The sequence below is a fragment of the Rhincodon typus genome, chromosome 21 (genome assembly GCF_021869965.1).
Source record: "Rhincodon typus isolate 14 chromosome 21, sRhiTyp1.1, whole genome shotgun sequence".
NCBI lineage: Eukaryota > Metazoa > Chordata > Chondrichthyes > Orectolobiformes > Rhincodontidae > Rhincodon > Rhincodon typus.
The window spans coordinates 10,975,444-10,995,084 of record NC_063352.1 but is presented as its reverse complement, the minus strand read 5'-3'; the positions used below and the strand labels follow the sequence as shown (position 1 = coordinate 10,995,084).

General features: G+C 40.9%; 1 protein-coding gene across 5 annotated transcripts in view; it reads left to right on the top strand.

Moving 5' to 3' along the window:
- The window catches only part of zc3h7a (zinc finger CCCH-type containing 7A), a 71,241-nt gene that overhangs the window by 42,144 nt on the left and 9,456 nt on the right, over positions 1 to 19,641 (top strand). For all 5 annotated transcript variants that reach the window (XM_048609394.1, XM_048609395.1, XM_048609392.1 and 2 more), the window contains 4 exons: positions 8,777 to 8,982; positions 9,908 to 10,008; positions 12,533 to 12,714; positions 16,827 to 16,903. In XM_048609394.1, coding sequence (XP_048465351.1) covers positions 8,777 to 8,982; positions 9,908 to 10,008; positions 12,533 to 12,714; positions 16,827 to 16,903 — 566 coding nt within the window. The remainder of the gene's footprint in view (positions 1 to 8,776; positions 8,983 to 9,907; positions 10,009 to 12,532; positions 12,715 to 16,826; positions 16,904 to 19,641) is intronic.

Here is a 19,641-nt window from a genome sequence, read left to right as displayed (position 1 = left end):
TATTCTCTTCAGTTCTGGGACTAACCTCATCAGAGTTTTCACTCCACAGCTGTTGAACAGCTTATTTTACCAAGTGGCAATAATTACTTATAATTAGCACATTGCTTGAATACATTATAATTCATGTGGGACCGACTAATGATCATAGTCTGTTAGTATTCTTTAACAAAGGGGATACTGATGATATTGAGCATGGTGGTTGATGAGTCTGAAAAGCCAGGAGAATTTATAGTGCGTTATATAGATGCTTTCCAATGTCTAATCTGTGTTGGGGCAGCTGGAAGCTGGTTCAGCAGATGATGGTGACTGAATATAAAGAATTAAACATCCAGATAGGAAGTAATACTCATAAAACAAATACTGCAGACAAGAGAAGCAGAATGTGATGTTTGGTTGCTGGTATTCTTTATTGTTTTATTTCATTTCTTATAAATTTTAAATTGCAGCTACAGCAGTTTTGAGTAATTCAAAACAAGTTCTGAACTCAGCACGGTCACTTTTGTGATGCTGTTTGATCGTATGGAGGGCCCTTAGACTGCTTACATCTTTGAGATGATAGACTCTATAGCATTGATTATTCTGCAAATGATGGCTGTGACAAGAAGAGTCTATGACATTGCCATTGTCTCGTGATTCTATCCATTTGGTAGCCGTTCTATCACCTGCCTGGGTATCATTCTATGGAATTTTCTTATTAAACATCTGCTTTTCTCCCTCTTCAGCTCAATCTGTAACAAGCCTCCATAAAACCTGCCTGTTTGTCTATCACTGTGGTCACTTCCTAATTGTTCATCTAGTTTTGTTTGTGTGACTGTTTTTCTTCATATCCATGTGATACACTTCTGTCTGCATTGAAGAGACTATAGGCAAAATCTTATAGGGGCCAGTGCGACATTGTGAGAAAGTCCAATGAGGAATATCTTGACATTGAAACAACTTACTGCATCTTTTAACTAGTTTATGGGCATTGGGGTGAGATTCTCACATGGCAGCAGCGAGTTGCCTATTAACAGGGATTATTGCTTGTTAACAGCCTTATTAACTGTAGTTCACGCTTCACTAATGCGCAGCTTTCTGTCATAACGTCCATCGTGAGCCAACCAGATGTTAAGAGTACTCCACACTGCAGTCAGTGTGGGTGCTTGGCGACCTCAGCTTGCCACTGGCTGCAAAGGGCCTCCATATTGATGACCACGTAACAGCATCTGGAGCACAATGCATGGCACCGTAGGGTGTGTGGGTGGGGGCGTACAGCCAGCCAAGGAGGTGGGCTGGAGTCGCCCAAGTGGCTGAGCCACGGTCAGTCCATCACATCACAACTAAGGATTGGGGATACAGTAAAGCATGGATACAGAACAGGTTTATGTGGGAGAGGTCAGGAGCACCTTGGCTTTGGGGTATCTTCTTGCTGGAGGCAAGTGGATCCTCCTCTGCTTTAACTTCCACAGGTCAGAAGGGGAGCATACAGGGTGAAGTTGAGGGCCTGGCTGCCTTTGGAGTGTTCTGAGGGGCCTCTGTGTGGTTCCTCCTCTGGCTGGATGCCTCCCTGACCGTCCTGTCTCTTGTGAGGAAGAGGTACCCAGAGTGGGTACAAGGTTCTCCCTCCCTTTGTTGCCATGCCATGATGACCAATGGCTAGGGTGATGGGGTGCAGGCCTGTGCACCTATCCAGAAGACCCTGAGGGTGCTGGACTTGGCCCTCCATGGTACTGTCAACTTGTCCATTTGACAGGCAGGCAATCGTGCTTGAGGCATCCTCTGGACTATAAGAGCCATTGTCTCCCGCATACCTGCCTGCTGTTCCTGTTCCTGTCCCTTCTTGTGTATTTCTGACAGTCCCTGATTGATGACTCCACCAGGTGCTCTCCTGCCTGGTCTCTGGCAGTCCTAAGATCATAAGAAATAGGAACAGGCCGTTCAGCTACCTTGAGCCTGTTCTGCTATTCAATAGGACCATCCAACATTCCTCACATCTATTTTCCTGCTCCTGTAACCCTTGATTTCCTTACTGATCAAGAATCTATCTATCTCAGCTTTAAATGTACACAGGACTCTGCCCCACAGCTCTCTGTGGCAAGGAGTTCCAAAGACATTGAACCCTCTGAGAAAAAAAATTCCTCCTCCTCATCTCAGTCTTAAATTGGCACACTTTCATTCTGAGACTGTGCCCTCTGGTCCCAGACTCTCACATAAGGGGAGACATCCTCTTAGCATTTACCCTGTCAAGCCCCTTAAGAATCCTATATGTTTCAATGAGATAATCTCTCATTCTTTTAAACTATGGTGAGTAGGGTCCCAACCTGTTTAGTATTCATAAAACAATTCCTCCATACCATGGGTCACCCTAGTGAGGCTCCTGTGAACTGTCTCCAAAGAAATTATATCTTTCTTTGAATAAGGGAACCAAACTGCTCACAGTAGTCCAGATGTGGTCTCCCTAGCACTTTATACAATTGCAGTTAAACTTCCCTACTCTTACAGTTCAACATCCTTGAAATAAGAGCCAACATTCCATTAGCCTTCCCGATTACCTGCTCTATCTGTATGCTGGATTTCAGTGTTTCTTATACAAGTACCCTCAAGTCCCTTTGATTTGCAGCTTTCTGCATTTTTTCTCCATTTAAATAATATTCTGTTCTTTAGTTTTCCCTTCCAAACTGAACAATTTTGCATTTTACTACGTATATGTTTTACCCACTTACTTAACCTATCAATATTTCTCTGTAAACTGTATCTCCGTGTATTCCTTTCCACCTATTTTTGTGTCGTTTGCAAATTTGACCATTGTACATTCACTTCCTTCCCGCAAGTTATTAACATATATCGTAAACATATATTACAGTGCGGTCCTAGCACTGATTCCTGTTCACAGGTCACCAAACTGAAAATGAATCCCTTAATCCCACTTGCTATTTCCTGTTCATGAGCAATTCTCTATCCATGTCAATGTACTAATTTGAACACCAGGGGCTCTTATCTTATAACAACCTTTATGAGGAACATTGTCAAAAGTCTGCTGGAAATCCAGATACAACACATCTGCTGGTTCCCCTTTATCCAATCTGATTGTGACTTCCTCAAAAAATTCTAATAAATTAGTCAAACACAATTTCCCTTTCATGAAGCTATGCTGACTCTGCTTGATTAGATTATGATTTTCTCAATGTTCTGCAATTACTTCCTGAATAATTGATTCCAATACTTTTCCAACAATAGATGTTAGATTAAATGGCTTATAGCTCCTGCTTTTTGCCTCCCTTTTTGAATAGGGTGTCACATTTTGCAGCTTTTCAATTCTCTGGTACTTCTTCAGAATCCAGTGATTTTGGAAAGTTACAACCAATGCATCCACTATCTATCTCTGTAGCTAGAATCCTAGGATGCAAGCCATGAGGGCCAGGAGACTTAGCGCCATTAGTTTGTTTAATACTACATGGTTTAGTGATGGTGATGTACTTAATTCCTCCCCTGTATTATTTAGTATTAAGTATTAATTACTCTGTATTAGTACAGAATGTTTGAAGTATCTTCCACTGTCAAGACTGCTGCAAAATATCTGTTTAACTCTTCTGCCATTTCCTTGTTTCCCAAAACCGTCTCCACACATTCATTTTCTAAGGGGCCCATGTTCACTTTGACCTCTGTCTTCCTTCTTATGTATTTAGAGAAGCTCATATTGTAGTTTGTCAGCTTCATTATTAATAATAAATTCTATCATGCTATGATTGCTACTTCCCAGGGGATCTTTTACTCGGAGGTCATTTTTTAAATCTGCCTCCAACATGCCTGCTCCATGATTGGCTCCATGATGAATTGCTGTACGAAACTATTCCTAATGCACTCTTTAAGTTTGTTGTCGTAGCTACCCTTTCCAATTGATTAACCAAATCAACATAATTATTGCATTATTCTTTTTACATGCTCCTACAGTTTGTTGATTTATCGCCTATCACACAGAATGGCTCCTGTTTGAGGGTCTGTAAACCAATCTTGTTTTTTTGCCTCTGCCTAAATAGTCTGTATATCATCTGACCCTAGATCATTTCTCATAACTGTCTTCATTTCAATTCTTATTAACAGCGCTACCCCACCATCTTTCCATCCGTCCTGTCTCTCCAAAAGATCAAATGTATCTGAATGTTATGTTCTGAGTTTTGATCTCCCTGTAACCATGTTTCCTAATGGCGACAAGATCACATTTGACGTCAGATTGTTCTGTCAGTTCATCTACCTTATTCCAAATGCTTCGTGCATTAAGATACAAAGATTTTAAGCTTATTCTATTTTTAATTTCCCACACTTTCATGGTTCCTTGGTACAAAATGATTCTGTCCTTTCCTTTTATTTTTTAGTAACAATCACCAAGCTGCAACCCTGTATTCTCCTTTGCCTTTAATTTGAAAATATTCCATGCAGCTGAACCCACCCAGCCACCCACTGTTTAGTTTAAAGCCCTATGTATGGCCCTAGTTGTGTGATTAGCCAGCACTTTGATCCTGGCATGATTCAGGTGGAATTCATCCCATAAGAACATCTCCCTCCTTTTTCGGTACTAGTGCCAACATCCCATGAATTCAAATCTGTTTCTCCCACACCAATCTTTGAGCCACGCACTCACCTCTTTAATCATGTTGACTCTATGCCAATTTGCCCGTGGCTCAGGTAGTAATCCAGAGATTATTACCTTTTTGATTCTGCTTTATAATTTAGCCGCTAGCTGCTCATATTTCCTCAGCAGAACCTCTTTCTGCCGACCTACATGGAACATGGCAATTAGATTTGTCCCTTCCCTCCAAGTTCCTCTGTAAACCAGATGAAGTATCCTGAACCCAGGCACCAAGCAGGTAACACAGCCTTCAGGACTATTGATCCTGGCCACAGAGAACAGTGTCTATTCCCCTTGACTATGCTATCCTCGATTACAACTACATTTCTCTTTTCTTGCCCCCTCTGGAATGGCCTGCACCACACCGCTATGGCCAGTTTCCTAATCCTCCCTACAGTCTCTGCTCTCATTCACACAGGGAACAAAAGTCTCAAGGGCTGAGGCTCCTTCAGCACGAGCTCCTGGACCCCCTACCAGCGTCACTCATAATCACAGTCTCTTGTCCTTTACCGTTGATTGAATTTGAGGTAGTTAATCTAAGGGTGAGACTGCCTCCTGAATCACAGTGCCCAGGTAACTCATCCCTCTCCCTGATGTGTTGCAGTGTTCAAAAATCAGACTCCAGCTCATCTACTCTGAGCTGGAGTTTCTCAAACAACCAACTTGCCACAAATGGTTTGGCAAAGATCTGTAGCTTGGGTTGTGGGTGAGGTTGTTGACTTGCTCGCTGAGCTGTCTTGTTTTTATTCGGACGTTTCGTCACCATGCTAGATGACGTCATCAGTGGACCCTCCGATGAAGCGGTGTTATTCTACTCTAAGCCAGCTCAGCGAGCAAGTCAACAACTTCACCCACAGCCCAAGCTACAGATCTTTCCCAAAAATTAAAACACCTACGGCGTAACACGCTAAAAATTGCCCAACAATGGAAAACCTTCGCCAACCAACTGAGCTCTACCCGCAAACAACTTCACTTTCTCCATGAATGTCTCAGGAACTAGGTACTGCCCCACAGCATGAAGTGCAAACACCCACTCAACAACCCACAGGCATATAAAATAGCTAAACAGAACGGATACAGAATGCTACAAGCAATGATTAATGATGCCCATAACCGACTCCACAGGTGCAAACAGGACATTTCGTGCCAGAAATCACAGCATCTAAACACTATGGACCAGCAGTGGACTACAATCCTAGAACAGGCCATCACCATCAATCAACACAAAACCAAAACTAAGAAAAGACACAAGCTACAGGAGAAACTCACCAAACTGATCCACCACAACAACAAACTGGACACATGGATAAGAAACCATTCCAGCAGACAGCTCACAGAAACAGACTAGCCATCAGAATACGTGAACATCAACTAGCTGCAAAACGGCACGACGAACTCTCCTTAATATCGGTACACTCAGACAACAAAGGCCATAAGTTTAACTGGGACAAGATAACCATTATAGCCCAAGCCAAACAGAGACACGCACGGGAAGTCCTAGAGGCATGGTTCTCCACCCATAATGCAATCAACAAACACATAGAATTGGACTCCATATACAAACCCATATAGATCAAAACCGGAAATGACACTACTCACCATAACAGACCAAACAGTATAAATTCCAAGCAGACTAGAATAACACCGCTTCATCGGAGGCTCCACTGATGGTGTCACCCAGCATGGTGATGAAACGTCTGAACGAGAACAAGCCAGCTCAGCGAGCAAGTCAACAACCTCACAAATGTGGCCGCTATGAACCACAATGGGGTCCCAGCTCCCACACCATACACTTGCAACACATTACCTGGCCATCCATCTGTATTTTATTTTCTTAGCTTTTCTTTTCCTCTGAAAATTTCCCACTTGGCTTTTAGTTTGTAATTTTTAAATCATTCCCCATTTACCTTCAATCTGATTGTAACCTGTAATAGTCAAATTAGCAGCTACTACCAACCAGTGCACTTTTCTTGTGATGTCACAGTTTGATTTGTGCTGGGCCCTCGATCCAGGGCTTAGGTTTATCTTGTTAAAAAGATCTCACCAACGATGAACCAAAAAAGCAGGCAAAAATCACCTCTTCCCCTCTGCACCAAATTCTCACACTGCTCCAAAATCCCGAAACAATATACTCACTTGGGCTGTGTCTTAATCCAGTTGAGATCTCTCCTTCCTGACCACTTACACCTTACTGATCTTGTATTTTCAACAGACCCTCTCTGAAACAGAGTTGAGCACCAGCTGCCTGGGGTGTTGCGGAATTGTCAGTAAGGTGCTGATCAGATCGTGCTCCCAAGTGTTCTACCCTGATGTTCCCACCAAGGTGTCAGTATCTGAGCTGGGCTGGGGGTGCAGGAGGCAGCCTTGTTGGTGCATCTCCTGAGACATCGGAACTCTCTTCATCAGAGCTCAAGGAGTGCCTTCTTGCAGAGTAGACAACTTCTCTTTTGGGACTGTAGATGTCCTGCTGCCACTGGCAGGACATGAAAGAGAAAGCATCACAGCCAATCATTAGAAGAGTTGAGTAATGAATAGTACTAATCGTGAGGTTAATGTGAGATTTGTAGTGAAATGAAGAGCGATACTATATTAGCAGGAGATAGAAGTTACTGCAGGACTGGTCCTGGCCTCCTGTAAGGGATGGTATTCGCTCCTGGGTGAGGAGCACAGTGGCAGCACCCCTCAACCTGTCCTGGCTCCTTCTGCCCTGTTATGAGTTGTTTTCTTCTGTAACAGGAGAAAGTGAGGGATCAAGGTGGTAGTGGCTAGCGCAGCTGTTAGGTGCAAGTGGTCAAAAGGTGGTAAAGTATCTCAGGCGAGTAAGTGGGCAGCATTCGTATTTTGGAGGTGCAAGTGAGGGAACATGTAATATGCAGTAGTGAGCGTAACAGAGCATAAGCCTTGGTGAGGGATGGGTGCAGGAGTAGAGAGAGAGAGCGAGTGGGTGAGGCAGCAGACAGCAAGCGTGGCATTTACCTTCGCAGAGCAGAGAAAGCAATTGACCTTGCAGCACTGTCGGCCATTCCTTTTGACCAAAGCTTCAGTGCTGACCCACGTGTGATCTGCAACCAGGCTACTAGGATCCAGTGATGTAGCCTCCTGTGCTTTGTCCTTTAGGAAAAGGACGGCCTTCCTCTGAATCACACCAGGACTTGCTGGACCGTTGTGGACAATCACAGCACCATTATTCCCTTCTCCAGAATCTTTGGGACAACTGTCTGTCAACAAACAGGGTAGCTTTGAAATGCCAATTTTCGTCTGGGTAGTTAGCTGCTTTTTAAAGATAGTGCAGGTGCCAGGGTTGCTGGGCTCTCGGTGGATAACCAGTGAATAGCGAGTTCTATCAGGAACAGCAAGTAATGGAATGGGGCTAACATCTGGTGAGAGTGACACCGCGGAGGTGGTATATGTAATTAACGAGGTGAGTTTGGTAAGATAGGGTGAGAGGTCTAACCAGGCCTCTCAGAGAGAAACACTCCAAGAAACTTGTCATTGTTGACACTTAGCCAAAAAAAAAGGTAAAGTTCAGCCCTATGTAACTAAATATACGTTCTTGACCTTGCCCGACATCAACGTAGGTGCCTTTTTTGGCATGCTTCAGTGGTTATCCTTCACACTTGACCAGTTTAAAAATTGGTAAACTGTAGAGTTTTAGAACAATCAGCAATAAAGTGTGAAGTAGTTGACTTTAACCTCTTCATAAGGACAAGCAACATGTGTACAGTTTTCACCCAAAAGGAATATTTTGTAGTTAATTTTAGACTTTTACCTCTGATTAAATATATTTCTGTATTGTACCATATTTGAATGCTGCCTTCAAAACCTTTAATCTTTTAAAACCTAGTCTAATATATTTTACTAAAACCGACAGCGAGATAATCATAGACAACATGAGGTACAACCTGTAGGTTTTAGTCTATGTGAAAGCTGGATATTTTAGACAGTAAATGCAGCAGTGAAATACATATTCTGTTGTGAATTGAGTTAAATTTGACTGAAATACATGTATTTACTTACAGTGTTTTAAAACACCAATGACATTTATATTTTGCTCAATAATTGGGGTTCAAGCTGTGAAGTCATTTGGACTGCAAAAACATCAAATGGTTTTAATTTTGGGGAACTGAAATGCATGCATGGAAGGTTCAAGTTACTTCGTTTCATTTTTAGATGTTGCTGCAGGAGAAGAATGTAGATACCCTGGTCACTGCACGTTTGCATATTGCCAAGAAGAGATAGATGTGTGGACCCTAGAACGCAAAGGAGCATTTAATCGTGAACTGCTATTTGATCCTTTTGGAAGTAGCAGGAAGGTTAATTTAACTGTAGCCAAAGTTCTACAGGAACATCATGGCATATTTATGTTTCTCTGTGAGGTAAATTAGATGTGCAATATTTTTAATTAATCACACTATAATTTTATTTTATGTGGCACATTAGTGCAAGAATAAGCCATAAAAGGAGAAAAGGATGTTATGGGATTGGGGCAGGGGAGTGAAGATTGTTTCAGGCAACCAGTGAGGGGGCTTTTCATTTTTTAATTGAGCAGAGTGGAAGAGCAATGAATACTTTTGTGGATCTTTGTTAGTGGAAACAGTTGATTTTTTTGTTGCTTTTTATTTCCCCATTCTGCCTGGTATCTTTGTTTGCATTCCTTTTAGTTCTCCATACTGAAGTATTGCACTGACTTCCCGAGTCATTGAAATCTTCCAGCAGTGTTTTTGAACAGGACTGATGCGTATTTGAGAAATAAGCTTCGGAACAGCTGAACAACTGAGCTGTGTAGATAATTGGCGAATAGTTCATGGTTTTTCCTGTGACCTCTTCTGCATTCCTAAATCTCCACTGAGTTTGATAGCAAATGCACAAGACCAGCAAATAGAATTAATGAGATTACTATAGTCACAGCTATGTAATAGACACTCCCTGTAAACGTCAATAGGATGTTTTCTCATTGGGCAATCTAGAATTAGTTATCATAATTTTAGGATGAGGGTAGCTGATTTAAAAGAGAGATGAACAATTGTTTCTCTCAAAGGATTGTAAATTTGTGGTATTCACTATCCCAGAGTATGTTGAATGCCATTCTCGAACTAATATATATTGTGATTGAGTTTAGCTTTGTTTCGATCAGCATGCTTTTATTTAATGATCAAAACTATAAAATGACTTGTCAATATTTCAATTCTGTTTTTGTATTTAATGTTTAGATTTTAATTTGGAAATAATTGTGTACTACAAGGTGAGTTCCGACTTGGGTATTAATTGTGGAACTATCCATCGTGTGTTAATTGATTTCAGATATGTTTTGATAACAAGCCCAGAATGATACACAAAAACAATAAGGATAACCAAGCCTACTGTTCCAATCCGGATGCCAAGCATTTATTTGAGCAGAACAAGTAAGTACATTCAGTACAAAAGTTGTGGAACATCATTAATAGAGCTGGAACAAACCTGTGTTTTGGACTTTCAAGACTTCATGCATTTTGTGTTTGCTGTTGAGGACTGATGTGTTCTTCATCCATGGATTATCTAATTATGATTATTCCCATAACTTTCAACCCTTATCTTGCCAAAAATCTATTAGTTTCTTTTGGTAACGTGTCAAATACTTGGCTGTTTTGGGATACATGGTTGAAATTGAATAACAATGCCTGTGTAACTAATTTTAATAACTGACTGTGGAATCTGTAGGCATCTATTTGTGATATACACTATATCCTATCCAGATTTCCAGATCATCACTGCATTTCTGTTAAGCAAGCAGTTCCTCAAAGTGGAAGCCACTCAGTCTAAATACTGTTGTATATAAAGCTGAAAACCAATGCAATTGACTAAAATACTAAAGGGTACAACCATCCTTAATCTTTAATAATTGCACTAAAATTACTATGGGGCATTAATCAATTTTATAGAAGGGGAAAGCCATGTACCATACCACCCCCGGATTCAGTATATACGTCACCTTTTCCTAGCTACGATTAATTCTGAAGAAGAGTCACTGGACCTGAAACTTTGGCTCTGCTTTCTCTCCAGATGCTGCCAGACCTGCTGAGTTTCCCTAACCATTTCTGTTTTTGTACCATGGATATAGGTACTGTGTCGTAAACTCTGATAAATAATTCTGAAGTAGTTTATACAATTGCATACTGGCATGGAGACAGTACTTGCATCTTCAATTTATCATGGATCATAGAATCCCTACAGTGCGGAAGCAGGCTATTCAGCCCATTGAGTTCACACTGACCCTCCAAAGAGCATCCCACCAAAACCCACCCTCTTTTGTATCCCTGTAACCCTGCCTTTCTCATGACTAATCCACCTAGCTTGCACATGCCTGGACACTATGAGCAATTTAGCATGGCCAATTCAGCTGAACCTGCGCATCTTTGGACTGTGGGAGGAAACCCATAGGAAATCCACACAGACACAGGGAAGAACATGCAAACTCCACACAGATACAGTCAGCCGAGGGTGGAATCGAACCCAGGTCCGTAGTGCTGTGAGGCAGCGGTGCTAACCACTGAGTCACCGTGTTTATAGGAACGATATCCCCCTTCACATTCAAGCTTGCATTCTACTGCCAAATGTTCCCAGTTTACACATTCCAGTCACCCTTCCTAATTCATGCTGTACTATTTCTTCTCCCTTCTCTTGTTTCTCAGTTCATGGTGACTCTCTTCACCATTTTCCCCTTCATTTAGTTTATGAGGCACTTATGTTCTCCACCCTAGTTCACACCAATACTCTTGGTCCACCAACCCTTTTCTTTAAATTATTGATTTTTTTTAAAATTATGATGCTATATTCGTCTCTTTTACCAGTTCCTGTCTTTTATATTGGACCTGCATGGCTTTAGTTTTATGATCTTCCAAGGAAAATGAGGTACAACATGTACCTTTTGTCCAGCGTCTGAAGTATATAGATGCATATATGAGCTTTTTGAACTTGATTTTTTTGTCTCATTGATAGCAGGTTAAAAATGGGAGCCTGATTTCATAGAACTTCAGTTACACTTTTTCAATTGACTGTTTTCTATAGTGACTTGACTTATATTAACTTGGTTGAAAAATCTGTCTGAGACATATTATCTGACCACAGTTAGGAGAATGATCGAGTTCATCTGTCTTAGAAAACTGCTGTAAGGATGGCCCAGAAATCAGATTGCTGACTGGTTCAGTTGTACTGTTTCAGCTTTGTTACATTTTTCCAGTACAAACAGAATATGTGAAAGATGACAGGACAGCCAACCTTTAAGAACTATAGAGATAGTAGGAACTGCAGATGCTGGAGAATCCGAGACAACAAGGTGCAGGGCTGGATGAACACAGCAGGCCAAGCAGCATCATAGGAGCAGAGAGGCTGACGTTTCGGGCCTCGACCCTTCATCAGAAAAGGGGGAGGGGAAGGGGGTTTTGAAATAAATAGGGAGAGAGTGGGAGGCGGATAGAAGAGGGATAGAGGAGAGGATAGGTGGAGAGGAAACAAACAGGTCGAAGAGGCGGGGATGGGGCCAGGAAAGGTGAGTGTAGGTAGGGAGTTAGGAAGGGGATAGGTCAGTCCAGGGAGGACGGACAGGTCAAGGGGGCGGGATGAGGTTGGTCGGTAGGAGATGGAGGTGCGGCTTGAGGTGGGAGGAGGGGATAGGTGGGAGGAAGAACAGGTTAGGGAGGCAGGGACGAGTTGGACTGGTTTTGGGATGCGGTGGGGGGAGGGGAGATTTTGAAACTTGTGAAATCCACATTGATACCATTGGGCTTTAAGAACTATGATAAGTCTACATGACCTTGCAACTCTCAATGTTGATAACCTGTAGCAACTTTTGAGTTGAGTGGATTTACTTTCATCAGTTCCTCAGTAAAATTACTAAATATATACCAAGGTTCCTGTTCAGATTCTCAATACCTGTTTTTTTTTAAATAGGTGCCTTGTTCACATCCTTCGAGAGACAACAGTGAAATGCTCAAAAATCCGATCTTTTGATAGTACCAGACTGCTTGATCTCTGCCGCCATGAAGTTCGCTTTGGTTGTAACAGAGAGGATGAATGTTTCTATGCGCACAGTTTGATAGAACTGAAGGTCTGGATGATGCAACGTGACACACGTAGGTCCAGTAATACAGGAGTTTTTTTTTCCCTATTGGAAGCCTGCTGATTCAGCATTCCACAGAGATTCCCTAACTGAAATGAAGATGCAACACAATTAGTATAGGAATGGGCCAGTGCATTCATCCTCTAGCTCAGCATGTCAAATGTTCAGCATCCATTCTGAGTAATTTTATTTTCCCTTTTAACCTCAGGACCTCTGCGGTCTGAATCTGGAATTTGTCAAGTTTCTTTTCTCAGTCAAGTCTATATTCACTGGGTTGGGTGACGACACATTCCACTGTGATTTTATGATGTGACTTCTATTAGATGGTGAAGCAAGTGATATTTCCTCTTCCTGTTCCGAAGATACTTCACTGGGATTAAGTGACTGTTAAGGACATTGATGGGAAAGAGGGTAATCCTTTTTGCTGTTTGTCAGGTCTTTCTAAATTGTCTTGAGTCGCTTGGGTTTTTCCACTTTTGTAATGAACTCATCTTTTGTTTAAAGAACATGGGCAGCCTTATGAGTATGTTCAGTGACTGATCATGGTAACCAAACTTTATGTTAAGAATATAAGGAATAGGAGTAGGTCATTCAGACCCTCAAGACTGACCTGCCATTCAACATCATCAAGACTAATCTGTCCTAGATCTCAACTCCTCTTTCATGCCAGGTCCTCATAACCCTCAAATTCCTGATACTTCGAAGCTATCTACCTCTTCTTTAAATACTTTGTGATCTAGCCTCCACGGCTCTCTGGGGTAGACAATTCCAGATATTCACTATCCTAAAGGAGAAGAAATTCCTTTTCATCTCAGTTTTAAATGTGTGTTCTTTAGTTTGAGATTCCCCCACTAGTGGAAACAACTTCTCCATATCTACCTTGTCAACTAACCTCAGAATCTTGTATGTTTCCATAAAATCATCCCTCTTTCTTCTAATCTCTTATTGAGTAAAGGCCTAACCTGTTTTTAGCTATTCTTGGTAAGTCAAGTATGTCCTTCATCCCTGAAATCGGCCTAGTGAATCTCTTTTAAACTTATCCCATTGCTGGTATATTCTTTATTAAATATGGAGAGCAAAACTGTTCACAACACTCCAAGTGCGACTTACTAACACCCTTTACAGTTGTAACATGGCTTTCCTATTTTAAATCTTCCAACCCCTGGCAACGAAGGGCAAAATTCCATTTGCCTTCATAATTGCTTGTTGCACCTGCATGCTAATGTTTTGTGTTTCATGTACAAGAACAGCAAGATCACTCTCTGCTTTGCTTTTCTCGGGTCTCTCTCCATTCAATCTTCTTGATTCTTCCAATGATAATGCATGACCTGACACTTTCCTATAGTAAAATCCAATTAACAAGTATTTTGCTCACATATTCGACCTATCTATCCCCTTGCAGATTGTTTATGTCCTCATCACAAATGCCCTCTCATCTATTTTCTTACCATCAAGAAATGGGTACATTTTCACTCTGCTCCCTCCTCCAAATCCTTAGGCCAAATCAGGGCAGTGCTTGCACTTAATGATAAGGTCCTGGGCAATGTTGCAAATCAAAGAGACCTTGGGGTGCAGGTTCATAGTTCCTTGATACAGAATCTCAGGGTTGTGAAGAAGGTATTTATCGGTCAGTGCATTGAGTTTAGAAGTTGGGAGGTCATGTTGCAGCTGTATAGGACATCGGTTAGGCCACTTTTGGAATACTGCCTTCAATTCTGGTCTCTCTGCTATAGCAAGGATGTTGTGAAACTTGAAAGGGTGCTGAAAAGATTTACAAGGATGTTGCTAGGGTTGGAGAGTTTGAGCTAAAGGGAAATGCTGAATAGGCTGAGGCTATTTTCTATGGAGCTTTGGAGGCTGAGGGGTGACCTTATTGAAATTCATAAAATCATGAGGAGCATGGATAGGATGAATAGCCAAGATCTTTTCCCCAGGGTAGGGGAGTCCAGAACTAGAAGGCATAGGTTTAAGGTGAGAGGGGTAGGATTTTAAAAGAGACCTAAGGGACAATTTTTTCACGCAGAGAGTGGTATGTGTATGGAATGAGCTGCTGGTGGAGGCTGGCACAATTGCATCATTTAAAAGGAATGTGGATGAGTATATGAATAGGAAAGGTTTAGAGGGATATGGGCCAAATGCTGGCAAATGGGACTAGATTAATTTGAAATGATCTGTTCAGCATGAATGAGTTGGACCGAAAGGCCTGTTTCTTGTGGCACTCTTTTTTTTCTCTACCATGTCTTTGAAACCTGAGAAAGATCCATTAACCCTGACTCTGACTTATGTATGTTAAACAATCCTCAATACATGTTAATATATTGCCCCCATTAATGTGAGCTTCTATCTTGTGCAGTAACCTTTTGTGTGGCCCCTTATCGTATCCAAATATTCTACTTCTACCTGTTCCCCTATGTCAACTCTCAAAGAACTCTCTTAGCCAAGCATGATTTCCTTTTCACAAAAATATGTTGACTCTGTTTGATTGCATTATGCTTTTCCAAATGTCCTGCTATTTATTCCTTAATAGCAGACTAGTATTTTCTCAGTGACAGATTTTAGGCTAACTAGTCTATAATTTCCTGCTTTATGTCTCCCTCCCTCCTTGAACATGAGCATTACATTAGCGGTTTTCCAATCTGCTGGAATCCTCCTGGAATTCAGAGTTCTGAAGTATTTTGACCACTGCTCCACTATTTCTGCAGCCACTTTCATTTAAATCCCTTGGATGCAGGTAATCATGTCCTGACAATATAGCTGCCATCAGTCCCATCACTGTCAAATATTTTGTCCCTCGTGGTAGAGACTGGTAGAAGATCTTCCCTTCCATTAGCACCTTGCTTATCTGTTATCCTTGGGAAGTTTGTAGTGCCTTCTTCCACTATGATGAGGGGTGCAAAATATTTGTTTAAGTTATCTACCATTCCCCTGTACTCTGTGATTAATTCTCCAGTCACATGCACCACTTACCTTAGCTATCCTATTTCTTTGGGATACTCGTAGAAGCTCGTTTGTTTTTATATTTCTTGCCAATTAATTCTAATAGTCAATTTTCTTCCTCTTAATTATTTTAGTCATCTCCTGCTGGTTCCTTAAAAATATTCTTCTGGCCTAGCACATGTTTTAGCCACTTTGTATGCCTTAGTTTTTGATTGATAGTCTCCTTGACCACTTTTGTTAATTACTGGCGAATCATTCTACTCATTGAGTCCTTTTTTGACTGGAATAAATTTCTGCTGAGTGCTATGAAATATCTGTTTAAATGTCTGCCACTGTCCATCCATTGACTTTCCCGAGTTTTCTCTTCCCAGTCCACTTTAGCCAGTGCTTTCTTCATATCTCTGTAACTGTCTTTTGTTAGATCCTGAGCTTAAATAGTCAGGCTTCACTCTGGAATCTGACCTGTCAGGTATTACCACCAGCTGGGATCAGAACAGTTTGAATGGCATTCGTTAACACTGAAAATTTCTTGTTTGCAAATTTGTTACAAGCAAATATGACTCCGTAATATCCCCCTACCAGAATAAAATTTACTATAGCTACTTAAATTTGATAAACAAATGTATACATAGCCATGATTGTTATACAAATGGCTATAGTAGACAATTTTAGAAAGTTTACAAGGAAAGACTCGCATTTGTATAGCACTTTTCATGACCATTGAACAACTCAAAGTGCTATTTGCCTGTGAAGTGCTTTTGACATGCAGTCACACAACAAACTCCTAAAATGACCAAATAATCTCTTATTGCAGGGATGAACATTTCCTAGCAAGCTGGGTTTAACTCCCCTGCTAATGTTTGAAATTATCTACGTAATCTTTTACATCGAGCAGGTGATGTCGAAGCCCCGATTTAACATATCTTCAACTTGGCACCTCTGAAATGCAGCACTCCCTCGTTACTGCATTGGAGAGTCAGTTTGCATTTTTGTGCTCAAGCCCAAAAGTAGAACTTGAAGCTGGAACCTCATGATTCAAGGCAAGAGTGCTACCAACTGAGCTATACATTGTAGTGGACGGACTTGGAAATGGAGCTAAAAGCAGATGCAGAAATCGGATCTCAAACATGTTTTGTGTCTTGTACATGTTTGTGTCTTTAAATATTGAAACTTTTTTTTAATCACCAGATATCTCTCACGAAGCAATTACTCAGGAATCAAAAAAGTATTGGCAGAATTTGGAAGCTAGTACCCAGTCAGGACAGGTAATCATCATTTACATATGTTTTTATACATAATTCAGGTTTGACTAGTGTGTTGTTTGATTAATGCATTCCAATCTTTGACAATTCCTCACAATTGCTGATTAATGAACTTGGTAGTATTCTGGAAGCCACTTTGATACCTGTGTCCTGACAGCCCCTGAATGGCAAGTTATTTGGTTAGAGCATTCTCTGATTTTAAGCGGTAGTTAAGTACAAGGAATATTTTATTGCAACTTCACTGCAGCAGAAGAATTATTGGTCAACAGACGTTTTATAGAAAATTAGTATAGTGCTGAAATTCATTGAGTATTTCTTGACATGGATATTGATTTTCCAAATGTGAATTCTGACAGGAAAATTGATTTAGATAACATTACAGTGTTTTAAAATTAGCAAGTAAAGTGTTTTCATTTAATGAAATGTAGCAATAAAATCTAGTGGTGGACAGACCTATTCAATCCTACATGTGCTAGGATTGAATAGGGATTTACAGATTAAATTACTTGTCTAATTTACCTGAGGTTAGCCACAATGTTGTATGTGCAGTGTGCCTATGTGTTATATTTCTCTAAATGGTATGTGAATACCCAGTATAGAGACTTAGGAGTAGAAGGGAAGAGATAATTGCACCCGAACTGAATTCTGTGTCAATTTATTCTGGATATTTTGACTGTATTTTTTAACAGTTTCCATTTCTAAAATCATGTATCCACATTTATGAGCTCAAGCTATTTTTACAAATCACCTAATCCACAATTCCATCTCACATTCGAAAGAGGTTTTCTGTCTTTTTCTCTGCTTTTGATCCAAGATATTCTCTATGCAAATCCAATTAAAGGCACGTTACAAATTAAGCTGAACAATTGCTGAGTGAACAGCACAGTTCAGATTTGCAGAAACATGCTTGTCTATGAAAACCAAATGTCAGAATTCTGTATTAAAGTTGGCATAGTCTTATCAGACCATAGGGCTGCTCATTCATTAGAGACAGACATCTGGTGGTGGTTTAACCTGAGGGTCACCACACCTCAGGTAAAGGGAAAGGTTGAGAAGGAGAGTCCTTTAGCTGGTGTGGGAATTGAACCCACTTTGTTGAAATCACACTGCATCGCAGACTAGCTGTCCAGTCAACTGAGATAACTGACCTCCACTCTATATTGTAACTCCACTGTAATGTGTAATGTGTTATTGTATCAGTTACCCAGTTGGAATGACCATTATTTCAGTCTTTCTGGTCCTGATACTTTGTAATTTATTTTAAAAAAGGCAGAGGTCCCATCAACTGTTGTCCACCAGTACTTTATTGTTAGGTATCGTGTTGTGGTCAGACTGACATACAAATTCCAGATATTGTTTGCATTGTTGCAGACCTTTAGCTTCAGAAACCTAGCTACATACTGGTGTCTGGAAGCATGCAACTTTCAAGTACTTGTTCCAGCGTCAAACTTGGTACCTTTTGTGATCTGCACTAGTGTGATATCCACAGAAGGCTGTTTGTACGTAGCATTCATGTTGTCAAATCACTTTATTTTTGGAATGGGTAGTGTGGAAGTGAACTGGGTATTGCAGACATTCTGTTAGTGACAGTCACGATTTAAGTCTGAATGTTTTGATGTGAGTAATATGTAGGACTGGAGCCAACATTAACTAGTGTCTCAGATGTAAATTATTTTATTGTTTATTGGAACTGAAGTCATACCTTTCCACTTTGAATTCATTCAACAATATCCTTTAAAACAAAGCTCCTTGAGAATGGAGAACAGTCAAATCCCGACTATGTCTCTTTACCAAAACCAATCAGAACAACTGGAAATGATTCCTGTCTATATTTTGACAGACATTTCAGCACTGAGTGGAGAAAGTCAGTCAATCTGTCACTTTTTTTTGCTCAACTCTAGCCCATATTACAGATTCCTATCCTAACCCCATTTCCTGCCCTTTATCCTATTCTCATCTTTTTCTTTCAATGCATTTCTAGGCTTCTAAAATATAAAAAACGAAATAGAAGGATGTTGTGAAACTAGAAAGGATTCTGAAAAGATTTACAAGAATGTTGCCAGGGTTGGAGGGTTTGAGCTACAGGGAGAGGCTGAGTAGTCTGGGGCTACTTTCCCTGGACTGTCGGAGGCAGAGGGGTGACCTTATAGAGGTTTATAAAATCACAAGGGCCATGCATAGGGTAAATAGGCAAGGTCTTTTCCCTGGGGTGGAGGAGTCCAAAACTAGAGGCATAGGTTTAAGGTGAGAGGGGAACAATTTAAAAGGGAATGAAGGGCAACTTTTTCACACAGAGGGTGGTGTGTGTAAGTAATGAGCTGCCAAAGGAGGTGGTGGTGTTGATAGAATTATAACATTTAAAAGGCATCTGGATGGGTTTATGAATAGGAACGATTTAGAGGGATATGGGCCAAATGCTGGCAAATGGGACTAGATTTATCTTGGATATCTGGTCAGCATGGACGAGTTGGACCCGAAGGGTCTGTACGTCTCTATAACTCTGTCAGCACCTATTTAATTGTTCTGTTTTCATCCCCATCATATACCCCTTGTAAACAAGTAGTGGCTAACCTACTAATGCAAGTGTGTAGAAAGAGGGATTGAACTAGCTGTAGTTAGATGATGGATGCCACAGAGTAATTGCATTAAAGCTACAGTGGATGTGTGAGGATGGCACAAGACAGACAAGCATGGCATACTGTGACAGCAGATCTCACAGCAGGAGTGGTTAGGAGCTGCAG